This window comes from Chrysochloris asiatica, unplaced genomic scaffold (genome assembly GCF_000296735.1).
Source record: "Chrysochloris asiatica unplaced genomic scaffold, ChrAsi1.0 scaffold00064, whole genome shotgun sequence".
Lineage (NCBI taxonomy): Eukaryota > Metazoa > Chordata > Mammalia > Afrosoricida > Chrysochloridae > Chrysochloris > Chrysochloris asiatica.
In genome coordinates, this window is record NW_006408582.1 from 9,376,348 (window position 1) to 9,396,008 (window position 19,661).

General features: G+C 36.5%; 1 protein-coding gene across 2 annotated transcripts in view; it reads right to left on the bottom strand.

Annotated features, from left to right (window-relative positions):
• Positions 1-791: 791 nt before the first annotated feature.
• PPP2R2A (protein phosphatase 2, regulatory subunit B, alpha) overlaps positions 792-19,661 on the bottom strand; it is a 100,926-nt gene continuing 82,056 nt past the window's right edge. The window contains exons 5-10 of one of the 2 annotated variants that reach the window (XM_006864372.1): positions 15,184-15,296; positions 14,023-14,200; positions 9,698-9,862; positions 8,479-8,648; positions 6,878-6,969; positions 792-1,794 (exon numbers count right to left, since the gene is read on the bottom strand). In XM_006864372.1, coding sequence (XP_006864434.1) covers positions 1,515-1,794; positions 6,878-6,969; positions 8,479-8,648; positions 9,698-9,862; positions 14,023-14,200; positions 15,184-15,296 — 998 coding nt within the window. In that variant the 3' untranslated portion in view covers positions 792-1,514. The remainder of the gene's footprint in view (positions 1,795-6,877; positions 6,970-8,478; positions 8,649-9,697; positions 9,863-14,022; positions 14,201-15,183; positions 15,297-19,661) is intronic. The other variant, XM_006864371.1, reaches the window with a different exon arrangement.

A 19,661-nucleotide genomic window follows, 5' to 3' on the forward strand; every position in this document is an offset into this window, starting at 1 on the left:
TGTCTTTAATAATAGCTTTGGAAAATCAAAACTTTTATGACAGAGCATTTAACTCAGATTTGGTTAAAAAAAAAAAATCCCATTTCTGTCAAGTCGATTCTAACTCACATAGATCCTATAGAAAAAAGAACTGCCCCCAAAGGTTTCCAAAGCTGTTATCTCTAGGGAAGCAGCTGTCACATCTTCTCCGGACAGAATGGCTGGTGGATTCAAACTACTGATCATTTAGTTGGCAGATGAGTGCTTAACCACTGTACCACCAGAACTACTCCTCAGATTTGATCATAATAAAATGAAAAGTTTAGTGCAGTGTCAATTTATCTATGTAAATCATTGGATGTTAGTTTTATGCTGTTTGATTTTTTATGACGCAACAACAAAAACAAATTTAACTTTTTGAAAAAGTCTAAGTCTTTGACTTAGTATTTATAGCAATGCAAAAATGAAATAAAACACTGTATTTAAAAAGGAAGTTCTACAAATTGGTTCCAATGTAAACAATTTCATTAACAGATTAGTTAAGTGTAGATACCAATGTGCCCAATACCCTTAATAACTAAATTTAAAAAAAAACCCTAGTAGCATTTTATAGATGGAATCCATAGTTTATATATTTTCAAAACATGTTCGCACAGAACCAATACTTCTCCATGAAAGAAGACTTGTTAAAAACGATTTAAAAAAAAATGCCAATAAAACAATGGAAACGTATTTCATTTCACTGTGCCCAAGGATAAGACACAAATATTGGCTGAGAGAGGTAGATCAAAAAGAAAAAGAAAACCAGATTCTCCATTCTTTGTCACTTTTATTCAGTAGTTTTTTTCCTTATTTTCAGTGCCAGACATGGCAAGGAGTGATTACAGCCAACTGTTATTAAAACATTTGTTCGCAACATATACCCCCTTTACCACTGACCCCAAACTGACTCATTTTGTGTGCTTTCATTCGTTCGTTCGTTTTTTTGTTTTTTTTTTAATACACCACCACCAAGACTGGGTGGAGGGGGCTAAGGTAAGAGATGAAGGGGAGGAGTCCAGGAGGCCAGAAGAGGAGGAATGCTACAAGCCACAGTAAGAATGAGCTGTATTTAATTTAAAAAATGGGGAAGGGGTGTACCCCACAAATGATACAGTATGAGGATACACAATTAAATCCCATAGCATGACTGAAGGCTTTCACTGTGTTTGACGTCATCACAATGGAAGGCATAAAAAGTGGAGTAAATCAATGTTGATACAGTCCAATCTAGTCCATTAGGCAAGATGGTGCAAGAAGTCATTTAAATTAAAAGTGCCCTACCCTTACCTAAATGGCTAGCAAACATGGAGAATAGCACAGTGATGAAACCACAGAGCTTTCTCCATGTAGCTATAAAAATGTGTTTCAAATGGCACATTGTTAAACACTGGAAAGGGGTGCCACAATGGACCTCTCTCTTTTATAGGTACGAATGCTAGATTCAACTATCTCAACTAAGCAGGAAGTGGGCTCTTCTGCTAGGAATGCCAACCCTAATTCACTTTGTCTTGAAATATATACAGATTGTTTGTAGTAGCTACAGCAATGATATTTTCCTTGGGGTGCCAGGCTGTATGAAGTATTTTCTTGTTGAAGTCTAGGCTGTCAACACTTATTTCATCTTTCTTTCGCTTGCCACTTGCACAGACTTTGCGTGGCTTCAGAACTGTGCGAGGTTTATTGTTTTCCCGTGATGCTTCTAGGGTTATGTCTCGCTTTGTGTTCCTGTCAAACATTCTGAAGAAATTATTGTAAGATCCAGTCATGACAACACTGTAAAAGCAGATAGAACACTCAGTCAAACACAAGAACAAAACACTTTGTCAGCAATATTATTCAGTGACTAAATTTAGTCTAGGGGTCCACAAAAACAACTATGTTAAGAAGATTTGAATTAAGGAACAGGGTTGTAGACAGTAACCAAGTATTTTCCTCAACTTTGCTAATTAGTTATCTACTCTTTGCCTTGTTCCATCTCCTCACTAATGATGTCTCAGGGTTAGCAGGCACACTATAAAGACAAGGTTTTGTTATCCTGTGGCCAATCTTTTAACAGACCTCATGTTATAAACAGACTAAAAAAATAAATAAATAAAATCAGATAAAATATAAAAGTTCCAAGTTCTACTATCCTCTGTAACATGAAGCCCTTTGTTTCACTGATTAAACTATTAACTAAAGTATATCTAAATTGTTTAAATGCAACCTTAATTCCAAAATTATGTCTTCTTTTACTCCTGTTTTAGTGGAACAAAGTAAATGTTTCAAATAAATATTAACAACTAAAACCCTGAAAGATTAAGGATTATTTATCCTTGGAAACAGGGGTATATATTTTAACAGTAAAAAGGAATCATACTATAACAAACTTGGAGATTATACAAAGCACTAATTACTTATGGCTATAAGGTTAAAGCAATGATACATATCAATTATTACTTATATGAACTGGATTTTGAACCACAAGTTTGGCAGTTCAAGGCCATCAGCCACTCCATGTAAAATGATGTTTCTTTGTTGATTTTTAAATGATGTTTTTTGATTCCACAAAGACTTAAAGCATTGGAAACCCTATAAAAGGTCACTATGACTCAGAACCGACTCAATGGCATTTAAAAATGATATCGTGTATGAAGTATAAATATAATATTTGAAAAAAACTGGCATATAAAAGGAAAAAGATCTATTGCCTAAATACTTCCACCACTCGTCTGTCAGTTTGTTGTACTGTGGTAGTTTGAGTGTTGATATGATGTTGGAAGCTGTCACCAGTATTTTAAGTACCAGCAGGGTTACCTAGGGTGACCAAGTTCCAGCAGGGCTTTCAGAATGGAGACAGAGTAGGAAGAAAGAGAGTGGATTACTTCTAAGTGTTTAGCCATTGAAAACCTTATGAATAGGAGTACATCATTGTCTGATACAGCGCCAGAATTTGAAAACATTATGAATAGCACCAGAATATTGTCATATAAGGCTGGAAGATGAGCCCCAGGTTGGAAGGTACTCAAAAAAATACAACTGAGTAACAGCTGACCGTGATGACATGAATGGAGTAAAGCTTTTGGGCTTTCATTTGCTAAAGGGACACAAGGCAAAATATATGTTATGGAACATATAAAGATTGATATTCTGGCATTAGTGAGCTGAAATGTACTGGTATTAGTCAGTCGGAATCAGAAAATCACACAGTTTGCAAAGCTGGGAGCAAAAAATTGACCAGGAATGGTGTAGCATTGTCAATAACATTTCAAGATCTATCTTGAAGTACAATATTGATTCTAATTAGATCATAATCATAATCCTACAAAAGAGACCAGGAAATATCCACTGTTCTTCATATATGTGATATGCAGGTAATACAACCTTGGCTGCTTAAAGTGAAGGGGACTTAAAAATCAAAGACCACAGCCTTCAGTATGGCTTGCACCTCAATGTAAAAAAAATAAGTCTTCACCACTGGACCAATAAATAACATCAAAATAAATGGATAAAGAATGAAGTTGTCAAAAACTTCATTTTGCTCAGATCAACTATCAACACTCATGGAAGCAGCAGTCAAGAAATCAAATGATGTATTTAATTGGGCAAATCAGCTTGCACAAGACAGCTTTAAAGTGTTCAAAAGCAAAAACGTTCAGTTTGAGGACAAAGGTGAGCCTGACCCAAAGCCATGGTATTTTTTCATATGCATGTGAAAGTTGAATAATGAATAAAAATGACCATAGATGCATTTGTGCTACAGTGCTGGAGGAGACTATTACAAGCACCATGGACTGCCAAAAGAAAAAACAAATCTGTATTGGAAGAATTATAGCCAGAATGCTCCTTAGAGGCCAGGATGAGCAGGTTCTGTCTTTGATACTTTGGGTATATATAATCAGGAGGGGCCAGTCCCTGAAGAAGGTCATTTATACTTGGTAAAGTGGTGGGAAGGTCATTGAAAAAGAGGAAGACTCCCAGCAAGATGGATTGTCAGAGTGGCAGCAGCAACTGGCTTAAGTGTGGCAGGAATTGTGAGGTTGGCACAGGACCAGGCAGTGTTTGTTTCTGTTGTGCATAACGTCATTTTGAGTCAGTACCAACTCGATGACACCTAACAACGACATATCCATATGAAAGTTGGAAAACGAATAAAGAAGATGGTAGAAAAAGCGATGCATTTGAGTTATGGTGTTGTAGAATAATAATAAACAGATCTGTGTTGGAAGAAGTACAATCAGAATGGTCCTCAGAAGCCAGGATGGCCAGACTTCGTATTTCATACTTCAGACATATTAATAGGAGGGGCCATTCCCTAAAGGACATCACGCTTGGTAAAATGGAAGATCAGCGAAAAAGAAGATCCCCAATGAGACGGAATGGCACAGTGGCAGCAGCAATGGACTCTAGCATAGTAAAACAACTGTGAGGATGGCACAGGACTAACCAGTGTTTTGTTATGTTGTGCTAAGGTTGCTATGAGTTGGAATCAACTTGAAGGCACCTACCAACCACCACCAATATATATGGCCCTTAACCAGATGGAATACTCAGAAATCTAGTTTACTACATGCGTCGGAGGATATGGTGGAAAAGCTCAAAATCATCAGTCAAAATAATACTAGGGGCCTATTTATGTACAAATTCAGGCTGAAGCTGAAAAAATTAAAACAAGAGACCCAAAAGATGAACGTTAACAAATGTCTCATTTCAAGAACAGATCTGATGCATAAGACACTAATAGCAAACACAAAAACTTATAGGGATGACATAAAAAATACCATACAGGAAGAAAGCAAAAGGTCATTAAAAAGACAGGAAACAATGGAAATACCAAAGTGGATGCCAAAAGTGACGCTGAAATTTATTCTTCAGTGTAGAGATGCTAAAGTGAAAGGAAGAAATGAAGAAGTCAAAGAGCTGATCAGAGTATTTCAAAGGGTAGCTCAAAAAGACAAACTTTAGTATTATAATGAAATGTGAAAAGACCGAAAGGTAAGAACATTCATCATTTCTCAAGCTTAAAGAAGTGAAGGAAAAATTCAAGCCTTAACTTGCAATAGTGAAGGATTCTATAGGTAAAATGGAGATCTGGTGTGGCGCTGTCAGATAGGAGCGCTGAACCACAATTCAAACACACCAAAACTGCTCCCTAAGGATTGCTGAGTCAGAACCAACTTGACAGCACTTAACAACAACATTGGTAAAACAGTGAATGAAGCAAAAAGCATCAAAATAGAAAGTGGAATGTACAGTCACTGTACCAAAAAGAAAAGGCTGATGTTCAACCATTTCATGATATAGAGAACTGACAAAATACAAATTGAGATCTTTCAACAAACTGATGCACCACTGGAGGTAATCAGTCATCTATACCAGGAAAACTCAATTACAGCTACCTGGCCAACTGACTGGAGGTTACCTAAATCTGTGCCCATACCCAATGGAATGCAGAAATAATCGGACAACTCATTAATATCACATGTAAGTAAAATTTTTCTGAAGAAAACTAATGGTTGCAGCAGTTTATCTACAAGTTGTTGTTGCTAAGTGCCGTTGAGTCAGTTCTGACTCATAGCAACACTGTATAAGGTTTTCAAGGAATGGCTGGCAGATTTGAACTGCCACCATGTGGTCAGGTGCTTATCCTTGTTCGGTGCCATCGAGTTTGTCCAGACTCTTAGCGACCTTATACACAGCAGAATGAAACACTGCCCGATTCTGGGCCAGCCTCACTATTGTTGCCATGCTTGAGCCCACTGATGCTGCCACTTGGCCAATCCATCTCATGGGGGGTCTTCCTCTGATCCTTCACCTTACCAAACTTCCTTCTCCAGCGACTGGTCCCTCCTGACAATATGTCCGAAGTAGGAGAGATGAAGTTTGGTGATCTTGGCCTCCAAGGAGCACTCTGGCTGCACTTCTTCCAACACAGATCTGTTGGTTCTATGGGCAGCCCATGGCACTTTCAATAGTCTCCTCCAACACCATAACTCAATCCTACAGTGCCACAAATTCAAGTCAGATTCAAAACAGGACATGGTACAAGGGATATCATTTCTGACATCAGATGGATCTTGATGGAATTCAGGCAGAGAATACCAGAAAGATGTCTACTTGGCTTTACTGACTATGCAAAGATATTTGACTATGTGGACCATAACAAATTATTGCAAAGAAAAGGTATTCCAGAACACTGAACTGTGCTCATGAGGAATCCGTGAAGAGACCAAGAAGCAGTTGTTTGAATATATGCAGATAATACAACCTTGCTTGCTCAAAGTGAAGAGTACTTAAAATACTTACTGATGAAGATCAATGACCGCAGTATGGATGGCAACTCAATGTAAAGAAAACAAAAATCCTCATAACTGGACCAATGTATAGAATCATGATAACTGAAAAAAGACTGAAGTTATCAAAGTCTCCTTCTTGCTTGGACCCACTATCAACACTCACGGAAGCAGCAGTCAAAAAACTCTGCTGCACAAGACCTTTTTAAGTGTTCAAGAGCCAATATGTCTTTTTGAGGATTAAGCTGTGTCTGACTCAAGTCTTGGTAATTGCCTCATATGCATGTCAAAGTTGGACAATGGAGAAGGAAGACTGTAAAGAAACTGATGCATTTGAGTTATGGTATAAGAGAATACTAAAAGTACCAAGAGCTACCAACAACAGCTGTTAATGTTAAGTACTTTCAAGTCCAGTCTGACTCAAAGCAAGCCTACATAGGGTTTCTGAAGAGCGGCGAGTAGGTTTGAACTGCCGACCTTGCTGTCAAGAATTCCAGTGCTTATCTTATGGTGCCACAGGAGAGTGAAATAGCAAGTTTCTTTCCTTTGATGATGTTCACATTTGAATGAGGGGTTCAAATTACCTGTCAGAGCCATTCCAACAACATTCAAATTTGTCAAATATGCAGTCATTTTCATATAGTGAACAAAGTTTGCTTCTGAGGTATTCATGTACCTGGAGAAAAACATAAATGGATCACATAGATGTTTACTTGACCTCATAAACTACCTATTGAAATTAGAAAATGGATGCTGCAAGTCAATTATCTTAAAAACATAAAAAGGGGTCATATATACACTTTTTATTCTTCCTCTTTCTTAGTATCTTTATTAATAGTAAAAGCATTTTACCCTAAATTTAGAAACATAGTAGTCCTCTTTCAGAAATAGACATTTTGCTATTGCAGAACAGAGAAAAAAATTCCCTTTAAATGGTATATACACTTTTTGTAAACTTGACACTAAAATATTTTAAGATAGAAAATATACCATACTATATCTGGCTTTCAGTCTACTAACTGCTGGTTTTAAAAAACACACAGAACACTGAATACTATGCTTCTTTCTTTTTAAATACCACTTTATGGCCATAAAGAATTGCATGCCTGCATTTTCACTATGTTACGTAGCATGATCATGTGCGAGTTTATGGACAAATTATATGGTTAATCTGATGTTTGTTGCTAAACACCATCGAGTCAGTGTCGACTCATAGTTACCCTGTATATATAGGTTTCCAAGGAGTGGCTGGTGGGTTTAAACTGCCGACCTTGTGGTAGCTGTCCAATACTTATCTTACAATGCTACAGAAGGATCCCATGGTCAACCTAGGTATGTGTTATTAACAAACCTGGCATCATTTCTTGGTATTAATACCAAATGTAGTAAAAACGTACCTTTTATGTTTTGAAGTGTAATTCTGTATTTACTGGCTAATATTTCACAAAGGTATAAACTAAAAAAAGTAAGTATATCTAGTATTGAGTGTTTTAAATATGATGCAATTCAATATCAACAGTGTTAGTTTACAAATGAAAATTACAGCATGTTTGCTGTCACCAGAAGGATTCACAATCTCACGAGTTGTTAAGTGCCGTGTACAAGGAAAAACAAAAAAAAATTCCTTTCAGTCACATATAGCTCAGTGAGATATTTGTGCAAATTCAACAAAAATAAATCAGTATAAGCTTAATTTGTGGATAATTTAACTTTATTCATGATGAATAATTTGATTTGATTCAGTATAGGCAGGGAAACTACAAATTAGGTGGAAGATTACAAGGTTCTTTAGAATCTTGGGGGTTACACAAGCATAAACAAAGCAGTACCTCTATCCCTTTGCTTATTTAAAAAAAAAAAAAAAATTTACATCATATAATGCCTGGGATAAAACCATGCCTTTGCTTTTATTTTACCCATGGTACTTGTTTTGAAATGTCAAATGCTATGAAGGAAGATTTCAGCAAACTGCCAGATTCTTACATGCAGCTAGTGGGTGGGTGTGAACATCCATTTGGTGAGTAGTCAACAGAAAACAGTTTATGTGACCTAGAGATCTTTCTCGGTGCGGTAAGCTTACTGAAGAACAAACACCACATTGGGATTAACACAACAAAATCTATATCTGTAAACTCTATTATAAAGTAAATAAGTATATGCTCGTAGAATGACAAAATGCAAATACCTGATATGTTTCCACAGGCCTGTTTTCCATATTTAAATCCCAAATTTTGACAGACAAATAGTCTCTAGTCATCATATATCGGCCACTATGGCTGAATTTTACATCAGAAATAGAAGAGATGATTTCAGAAAAAAAAGATCTGTTACTGGGATCTTCAGGTTCTTCAAACACTAAAAACAAGCAGGGAAGGAAAAAAAAAAAAAAGAGCAAAGTGTGTAATATTTTGGCTTGAGCAAAAAAACATTTCCTATTTCCCAAAACAATCCTTCACAAACTTTTCTTGTAAACAGAGTACTGAATCTTCTTCCCGAGGAGTAGCTAGTGGTTTAAACTGATGATAATTGGTTAGGAGCTGAGAGCTTTACCACTGTGTTATCATGGCTTTGATAGCAAAATAAAAGGACTGAAAAACATTCTGGTTCCAATCACATAATTTCCCTGAAAGTTTTTGTTAAGCTGATCAGTTAAGTATGTCGTACACTTCCAGAATCATAGAGCTAATTCAGCCAGAACAAAAGTCATTCAGAACTTGACTTCAGTACCAGGGTTACATACTGTGCATACAGACTCACTGACTGTCTATATTTGTTGTTAAGTGCCATTGAGTCTATAGAGTTTCTGAGAAGTGGCTAGTAAGTTTGAACCTTACAGTCGAGTACTTACACTATAGGGCCATATGAGTACTCCACTGTCTATATTGTCATAATGAAAATACACTTTCCAAATTTATACCTGCATTTTATCTTTTTGTGAGCAGGTAAAAATTCTTTTGATAACAGGTATGCACTGATTTTCATGAGCTTTAATAAATATTCAACAACATGGAAACAAGAATAGGCAACTCTTTCATTTTTTAATCCAATGGTTTCTAAACGTTTTCTTTCTAAGCGATGGAAACCTCTTCTCATAAAAAAATCTTTGCAGGAAGATCGAAGCAGAAATGAAGGGAGTAAAGAAGAAAATATAAAAAAGGGAGGACATATGAAGAGAAATGGAAAAGAGGAAAGGGAAAAGAAAAGAAACTTTAATACAAGACTGAGGAGCACCAAAGGGCCAACAAGTTCCCCCCAAATAGCATTCCAATAAAAATACACCCATAAGGATACATCAGCAAGAAATAATGCCAAGAGTTCTTCCAGTATAGTAGCTTCCAAATTTGAGGTTACTGTTGACAAATAAGACAATGTTACCATTTTAAAGAAAGACTCAATAAACTTACGTTTAGAATGTCTATCACAGAGGGCAGATGCCCTCATGTCACATAACCGAATTGTTCCTTTACTGCTGCTGTATACAAATGTATTACAGCTGTTTGGATGGAATTCTGCTGCTGTAATCACCTCAGTGAGCTCTTCCATATTGGCAGGCTTAATGTCCACAATATCTGAATACATGTTATTAAGGAATTTCCACTTAGGAAAAAGGCAAATATAATTTTACATTTCTAAAATGTACAAGTCATTCATATACCATATACATAAATGCAAGTACAAGCAACTTGAAAGTCTTTTGAAAAAATTAGATTCTCTAATTCCATGTTTCACTGAACCTTTTAAAAGTCCCCTCACATTAATTCTAAATTGTATTCTAGTTACAGTTCAAAACTGATCTCTTGGATTTATTAAAAAACACAAACAAAACAATAGCAATAAATCTTTTAAATTCCTCACAAGAAGTCAGCATTTAATCAGTTTATATCTGTTTATCTGTTTTCATTTAACAGGCTTCTTTGTAATGAGGGGAATTCAGAACCATTAGATGCTAAAAAAAAGTATCCTATATATATTCCATAGAACAGATTATAAGTAAATCAATGGGTCAGAATCCAGTCCAGAGGGACTCCAAAATAATATGGAGAGCTAACATGTATAATAAAGGTGAGTTTAGTTAAGCCAGTGCGTGAAATGTGTGTTATTCTTTTTTAAACAACTGGACATCTGGGGAGAAAATAACCTGAAAATCCACAGTTTACTCCTTACACGAGAATAAACTCTAGATGGATCAATATTTCAATGCCTAAAAAAACACAAACCCCAAACATTAGAGGAAAGCATGGACATTTAAAATCATGTTAGAATGTGGACATCTTTGTAAATATGATACAAATGCCAAAATCCATAAAGAAAATAATAATAATAATGAAAAAAGGGCAAGGAGGAAACTACTGCAATGCAAATTTACTTAACATAAAAAGGGTGCTTAAAGAAAAAAAAAAAACAATGAACAAATAAGAATAAAAAGAAATACAAATGCTTTAAACACATGCAACAATTACTCAAGTCTACTCATTAGAGAAATACAAGTCAGAACAACAGAGTACTTTTCACTAACTTAGATTGGGTAAGGTATAATGAAAAGGACTCTCTTATATATTGTTAAGTGCCATCTGTCCTGTCAGCTCCGAGTCATAGTGACGGCTGTATAGGGTTTCCTACAGAAGAGGCAGCTGACAGGTTTGAACTGCCAACCTTGTGGTTCATAGTCCAGTACTGATCCTACAGGGCACACTAACATATTCTTAGTAGACTACATCTTTATATAAAATTTTGTTATTTGCCAATGGAATCAATTTGTAAAAACATAATTAACAGTGTTAGTAACACTTGCTAACATTTATCAAGACTTTAAGAAACATACATAAATGGGATTGAGAAATATTTCTACTGATTATAGTTATAACATTTATAGTGGGTCTATTTTTGTTGATTTTTTCAAAATCAACAAAAATTTAAAAACATACTTCTCAAATTTGTTGTTTACAAAAACCTCACTTACTAAAAAACAATTGCAATACACATCCCTTAAGTCCATGAATATAATTATTGTTGTTAGGGGCGATTGAGTCGGTACCGACCCATAGCGACATTATGCACAGCAGAACAAAACACTGCCAGATCCTGGGCCAACCTCACTATTGTTGCCATGCTGGAATCCATCGCTGATGCTGTCACTTGGCCAATCCACCTCATTGGATGGTCTTCCTCTTTTTCTTTAACCCTCCACCTTACCAAACATGATACCCTTCTCCAGCGACTAATCCCTCCTGATAATATGTCCAAAGTATGAGACGAAGTTTGGACATCTTAGCCTGTAAGAAGCACTCTGGCTGCACTTCTAATATTCTCCTCCAATACCATAACTCAAAAGCATTAATTCTTCTATGGTCTTCCTTATTCACTGTCCAGCTTTTGTATGCATATGAGGTTATTGAAAACACTATGGCTTGGGCCAGGCACACCTGAGTCCTCAAGCTGACATCTTTGCTCTTCAACACTTTCAAAAGGTCTTATGCAGCAGATTTGCCTAATGTAATTCATCGTCTGATTTCTTGACTGCTGCTTCCATGAGTGTTGCTAGTTGATCCAAGAAGAATGAAGTCCTTGACAACTTCAGTCTTTTCTCCATTGACAAAAACGTTGTTTATTGTTCCAGGTGAGGATTTTTGTTTTCTTTACATTGAGATGTAATCCATATTGAAGGCTGTGCTCTTTGAACTTCATCAGTAAATGTTTCACTGGTTTTACTTTCAGCAAGCAAGGTTGTATCATCTGGATATTGCAGGCTGTTCATGAGTCTTCCTCCAATTCTGATGCCACATTTTTCTTCTTGGAACCCAGCTTCTCGGATTATTTGCTCAGCATGCAGGTTGAATAAGTATGGTGAAAGAATACAACTTTGTCGCACACCTTTCTTAATTTTAAAACATTTAGTGTTCCCATGTTCTGTTCAAACAACTGCCTCTTGGTCCACGTACAGATTCCTCATGAGCACAATTAAGTGTTCGGAATACTCATACTTCGCAATGTTGTACACAGCTTGTCATGATTCACACAACCAAAAGCCTCTGCATAGTTAATAAAAAACAGGTAAACATCTTTCTGGTATTCTCTGCTTTCAACCAAGATCCATCAGACATCAGCAATGATACCCCTTGTTCCACGGCCTCTTCTGAATCCGGCTTGAACCTCTGGAAGTTCTCTGTCAATGTATTACCTTTAGCATAACTTTACTCACAAGGCATATCAAAGAGATTGCCCGATCATTTCCACATTCTGTTGGGTCACCTCTCTTTGGAAAGGGCAAAAATATGGATCTTTTCCAATCAGTTGGCCAAATAGTTGTCTTCAAATTTCTTGGCAGAGATGAGTTAGTGCCTCCTGTGCCACCTCACTTTCTTGAAAGATTTCAGTTTTTATTCCATCGATTCCTGGTGCCTTGTTCTTTGCCAATTCCTTCAATGCACCTTGGACTTCCTCCTTCAATACAATTGGCTCTTGATCATATGCTACCTCTTGAAATGGTTGAACATTAACCATTTCATTTTGGTACAGAGACTCTGTATATTCCTCCCATCTTCTCTTGATGCTTTCTGCATCATTCAATAATTTGCCCAGAGAATCTTTCAATAACTAAAGTCGAGGCTTGAATTTTTTCTTCAGTTCCCCCAGCTTGAGAAATGCTGAGCGTGTTCTTCCTTTTTGGTTTTCTGACTCCAGATCTTTGCACATTTCATTCTAATATTTGACAGTATCTTCTTAAGCTGACCTATGAAATTTTCTGTTGAGCTCTTGTACCTCCCTCATTTCCTTCATTTGCTTTAGCATCTCTAGGCTGGAGAGGAAGTTTCAGTGTCTCTTCTGACATTCATTTTGACCTTTTCATTCTTTCTTCTCAATGACTTTTTTGCTTTCTTCATGTATGATGTTCTTGATGTCATACCACAATTCTCCTGGTCTTCGGTCTTTAGTGTTTTAATGTGTCAAATCTGTTCAAATGATCTCTAAATTCAGGTGGGATATATTCAAGTTCATATTTTGGCTCTCGTGGACTTGTTTTCATTTTCTTCAGCTTCAGTGTGAATTTACATATGAGTAATTGATGGTCTGTTCCACAGTCTGCCCCTGGCCTTGTTTTGACTGATGATATGGAGCTTTTCCATGGTCTCTTTCTGCAGATGTAGTCAATTTGATTTCTACGTATTCCATCTGGTGAGGTCCATGTGCATAGTCGTCTCCTATGCTGTCTAAAGAAGGTATTTGACATGAACAAATTATTGGGTTTGCACAAAATTATACCATGTGTTTTCCAGCATAATTTCTATCACCAAGGATATATTTTCCAACTATTGATTCCTTCCTCTTTGCTCCCAACTTCTGCATTCCAATCATCAGTATTGATCAATACATCTTGATTACATGTTTGATCAATTATACAAATAAAAATGGTATAAAATAAGAAGTCACTTATGTTAAAAGACAATTGTTGTTATAGTTAAGTCAGTTCCAACTCATAGTGACCCTACACAGAGTTTCTGGTGGGTTTGAACTGCCAACCTTATGGTTCACAGTCCAGTGCTGATCCTACAGTGCCACACTAGGACTCCAAAAAAGATAATAATAATAATAATAATAATAATAATAATAAAAATAAAATAATATAAAGAGGAAATACCAATATACTAATAGAATGGTGGAAGAAAACCAATTTAGTATAGGTACAGTACATCTTTATTACCAAACACCAAAAAAATAACCAAATGGATACTAAAACTTCGATCTGTAATTTCCAGATGCCAAAGATTAATCCGCAAATCATCTGCAGATAAATATGTTTCATAATCACTATTAATAGAAATAGAGTTGATGTGATATGTATGAGCATTGGCAAATATTCTTCGTGGACTGGCCTCAACCATTAGATCCATGGGCCTAAAGACTGGTACCTGTCAATAAGACATATGAAAAACATTTAATACAAAACATTCACTGTTTACATAGCAGCTAAGATTGAGAGAATGTCATTGTAGTTTTTGGGAACATAAAAAACAATTATTACAATGATTTAGTTTTAAATAGCAATTGATGCTTACTCTTCAAAACAGTCAAACACAAATAAAAACAATTTGGATAATTTGCCTTTTCTTATAGACATGTGTAAGGAGCTCTGGTAGCGTAGTGGTTACGAATCAGGCTGCGAACCTTAAGGCCAGCCGTTCGAAACTACCAGCTGTTCTGTGGGAGAAAGACGAGGCTTTCTGCTCCCATAAAGATTTACAGCCTTGGAAACTCTGTACAGGGTCCCTATGAGTCGGAACCGACTCCAAGGCACATAACAACAACATAACAATAGACATGTGTAAAAGCTACTAGAATTTGCAAGGCCTACCTTGTGGTAGTGTAGTGGTTACGAATTGGGCTGTGAACCGCAAGGTCAGCAGTTCGAAACTGCCAGCTGCTCAGCGGGAGAAAGATGAGGCTTTCTGCTCCCGTAAAGATTTACAGCCTTGGAACCCCTGTTCAGAGTCAGAACCAACTCGACGGCACTTAACAACAACAACAACCTTTTGCTCGTGACATTTGCAATAACTATATGCTTATGGTTTAAATTAAAAATAAACCCACAGCATTTATTTTTTAGCAGCTGTGAGCTACAGCTAGAATATCTGGTATCTACTACTTTGATCTCCAAATAAAATTAATGTTGAAGATTACTTTTGTAATAATAGTGGATTTGAACTATGAGAATAAAAGAGAGTATAGTATTGTGTAAGGTACACAGCCATGTGTTTGTGTCCTGGTTGTGCCCCCGCCCACAGTGAGACCACTATTGTAGATAGTGAATGTTCTATGCAGAACACTATTATTTGATTTAAGCTCTGCTTGAGACAGAATACATGAAGACAGAAGACTATCAGATGGTACTTACTCGTAGTGTAGTAACCGTAGTAGGATCTCTATACCTTCCATCTTCCTCTTTCAGGTTATACCCTTCTGGTCTTTTATCCCTTTCACTGATTTTCCATAATTTTATTGTTTTATCTAGGGAGAAAACGAAGAACATTCTCAAAAAAAAAAAAAAAAAAAAAAAAAAAAGTACTCCAATACTGATAAAAGAGACATTTTAATTGCATTTTTGGAACTGTCAGTTAATATTTCACCTAAAAGGAATATAAGAATAAAATCCTTTGTCTGGTTTAATAAAAACAAGTTTCCTACTGCCAGGTAAATAAAAACACACACATAAATTTACAGGAAGTTGCAGATCATATAAATGCAAACACAGAAATTATAAGTTTATATATAAATAGTACCCATATACAATTTCATTTGGTATTTAAATAAAAGTCATATCTAGGTACCAATCTTTTAGAAATATTTAAAACTAGAAGGAAAGAATGTGAAAGCTAAACAATGAATAAGTATTGATGCATTTGAATTTTGGTGTGGCAAAGAATACTGAATATATCGTGAACTACCAGAACAACAAGCAAATCAGTTTTGGAAACAGTACAGTTAGTATACTTCTTAAAAGCGAGGATGGCCAGGGCCAGTATTTGTTTCGTATACTTTGAACACGTTGTCAAGAGGGACCACTCCTTGGAGAAGGACATCATACTTGGAAGAGGGGTCAGTAGTAAACAGGAGGACCCTCAATATGATGGACTGATACAGTGGCAGTGGGCTCAAAAACAGCTACAACTGCGAGGATGGTGCAGGTCTGGACAGTGCTATGTTCTGTTGCACATGAAATTGCTGTAAGCCAAAAATGACTCAATGGAACATTACAACATGTTATGTATCCAAATATATATTTACATACAGTTAAAAAAAAAACAAGGTAAGTTAAGATGGTCTATTGTTTAAAATGAAATGTTTAAGGAATTTGTATCTTCCTTGGCCCTGATTCACCCCACAAATTCCCTCAGTGATCTAGACACCTCAGCTAGTCAGTTAAGTGTTGGGCTGCAAACCTAATGGGTGGTGGTAGGGAGAAAGATAAGGCTGTCTGCTTCCATAAAGGTTTACAGTCTCAGAAACCCTATAGAGCAGTTCTCCTCTGTCCTATAGGGTTGCTGTGAGAATCGACTTGATGACAAGGTAGTTTTTTCTCTCACTACATCAGGGATTCAGAAGTAGGATGCAGGGCCTAAAGAAATACTGACCAGTTAAAAGCATTATTTCCGTAAGTTCTTAAAAAGAATATGTTGTTGTTGTTAAGTGCTGTTGAGCCAGTTCCAACCCATAGTGACCCTGTATATGATTTGTGAGGAGCAGCTGGTGAGCTTGGACCGCCGTCAACCTTGCAGTTTTAATGGCTTTGCAGTCTGACGCATTACCCTACAGCACCATACCAGGACTCTACATTTTTAAAATAGACTTTTAATTTTGGAATTAAGTTTAATGTACAGAGAAGTTACAAATAGTATAGTGTCTCAAAGAGTACTACTGTCAAGACTAAGAAATTAACATTGATGTGTTAGTAATGAAACCACAGATTCTATTCAGGTATCACTAGGTTTTCCACTAGTGTTTTTTCTCTCTTTCAGGAACCAATCCAGGATTCAAAACTACAATGCATTTAATCATCAGGTCTTTTTACTCTAACTTCAACAGTTTCTCAGATTTTTCTGTGTTATTATGTTTCCTAACTTTGATACTTGGGGAATGCTGTTAAAGTATTTTGTAAAATGTCCCATAATTGGGCTTGTCCATTTTTTTCTCCTGATAAGAATGGGATGACAGGTTTTCAAGAATGCCAGAGAAGTGTCTTTTCATTGTATCACATCGGGGGTAGATGGCATCCATATCTAATTTCTGGTGGTGTTCACTTTGATTACAAGGCTCACTCAATATCTACTAGGCTTCTCCTCCACATACTTAAAATTTGTTCCTGGACATAATTCTTTGGAAGCAAGCTACTACATTCAGTGTACACTTAAAAGGAAAATTAAGTCTACCTCCTGGAGAGGACAATGTTTACATATTATTTGGAATTCCTTGGTAAAGAATACATGACCCTCCTCAATTTACTTTGTTAATCATTAAATTAGTTGTTGTTGTTGTTAAGTGCCATCGAATCGGTTCCAACCCATAGTGACCCTGAACAGGGTTTCCGAGGTTGTAAATCTTTACGGGAGCAGAAACCCTCATCTTTTTCCCATGGAGCAGCTGGTAGTTTCGAACTGTTGACCTGGCGGATCGCAGTGCGATTCGTAACCACAACGCTACCAGAGCTCCTTAATTATATTAGTATTTACTCATATACTTTAAAATACTATTCTTACATAAAAGTATCACATTCTTAATGATCTTTTGTAAAAAAAAAAAAGGGTATAAAATAAAAACAAAATAATCTATAAAAGCAGTTCATAACAGAAAAAAATGCTACATAGAAATATGTGATTCCTCTGGTTCATTAATCTCTATTTTCTATTTGTAGAACATTAGTTGTCTTATGGATGCTTTTTTACTAGAGTGTAAAACAGAGAAACATGATCTATTTAGCAACTTACAATTGATTATTTCATCCAAGTCCTATGCAACCTTGATTATAGTTAATCCTGTAGTAAAGTTTCTTCTGTGTGTGATTTAAATAATTTATATACAATTAGAGTTTAAGTAGGTAAGAGTAATTGTGTATTTTAGAATACCTTACATGTTCAAAATCTGTTTTTATATGTTGTTATGCACCTTCAAATTGACTCCAACCCATAATATGACCCTACAGAACAGAGTAAGTACAATGACCAATAGAATTTCTGAAGCTGTTTTTTAAAACCTGTCAAGTGTGATTTGAGTGAAGGTTTATAGGGCAGAGCATAAGTTTTTTACATTCAACGTATCATACTTCAGATCGTCTCAATGACTGCAATCCCCTCAATGCAGTATCATTTATACTACATCCTCCCTGCTTGTTTCCATTCTTCCTTTCCCCCCAACCTTTCTGAATTTTGTTCTTGAGTAAATGCTGCCTTTGATCTTGAGCGGTTGACCATTCTATGGTGTGTATACCACTTGTGTTGCCGTCTCATGCTGTAGGATAAGCACTAGACTGCTAACCACAAGGTCTGTGGTTCAAGCCCACCAGCTACTCCTTAGAAACCCTATATATGGTTCACTATGAGTCAGAACCAATTTGATGACACTTTACAACAACAAAATATACTTTAAGTGCTGTCAAATTAGTTCCGACTCATAGTGAAGTCAGGGTTTGAGGAGCAGCATGGTGGATTTGAAATGCTGACCTTGTGGTCAGCAGTCCAGTGCTTATTGTACAGTGCCACACCAGGACTCCATCTATCCAATGCTTGGCTGAAAATTAAACAATGGGGATGAGTTTAGTTCTGGACCTTTATTTTAAAGAGTGACCACGGGCCAGTCTTGGGCTCCATCAGTCTCTTTCTGACTAGTAAGCCTGGTCTTTTTTTTTTTTTAAATAACTTTTGAGTTTTGTTCCACATTTCTTCTCCTCCTACCCAGAATCTTCTGTTATCCCTCCTTTATATAGCCAGACATCATCTAGTTCTGATCTCAGGGTTGTGAAAGGCTATCATTTTTATGGAAACAGACTGCCAGGTCTCTTCTCCCGTGTAGTAGCTGATGAGTTCAAACTGCCATCCTATTGATTGGCAGCTCGTTATTTAAACATACCACCAAGGTTACATATATAAGTTCATGGAAAAATGAAAGTGAAAGAGAATGGATTTCCCCCCCCACAAATGTTTGAAAGCTTACTAATCAGGATTTTGTTGTTAAGTGCCGTCGAGTCGGTTCCGACCCATAGCAACCCTGTACATGGGTTCCGGGGAGCAGCTAGTGACCTTGAACCACAGATGTTGCAGTTCAAACAACCTTACAGTCCATTGTGTGAAATACAGCACTATATGATTTGAAGGTTGTGTAAACACCACGTATCACAGTCAGGCCCTGCTTTTTCTTTAAGCCTCTGGAGTAAGCTTGCGCCTTAGCAGTGAAGGGATTGTTTGGGTCTTAATCCATGTCCATCAGGTAAGTTCTTTACACAGATTTACCTCTCACATTTTCATTAGCCTTGTAGCTTTCAGTGAAGCTTATCCTTTTGACAGCTTAGAGAATTTTTTTGTTTTTAGGAGCATCAAGATTGACAAGTATGACATATCTAAATCGAAGGTAGTAGCATTCACTCACTGATTTTCCACCTTTGCGCTGTTTAGTCATCTTTTCTCTCATCTTCAGATTGATATTTCTCCTTTTTTGCCTTTTAATACTGCTATCACTACTGGTTCTGCTACATTTGGGAACCAAAATAAACTTCACGGCAGCTATTTTTTTGAATGAAAATTAAACGTCGACATAACAATAGTACTTTAAAAATGCACAGTACTATGACTTGAAGCATATACTGTTAAATGGGAAACTTGTAAG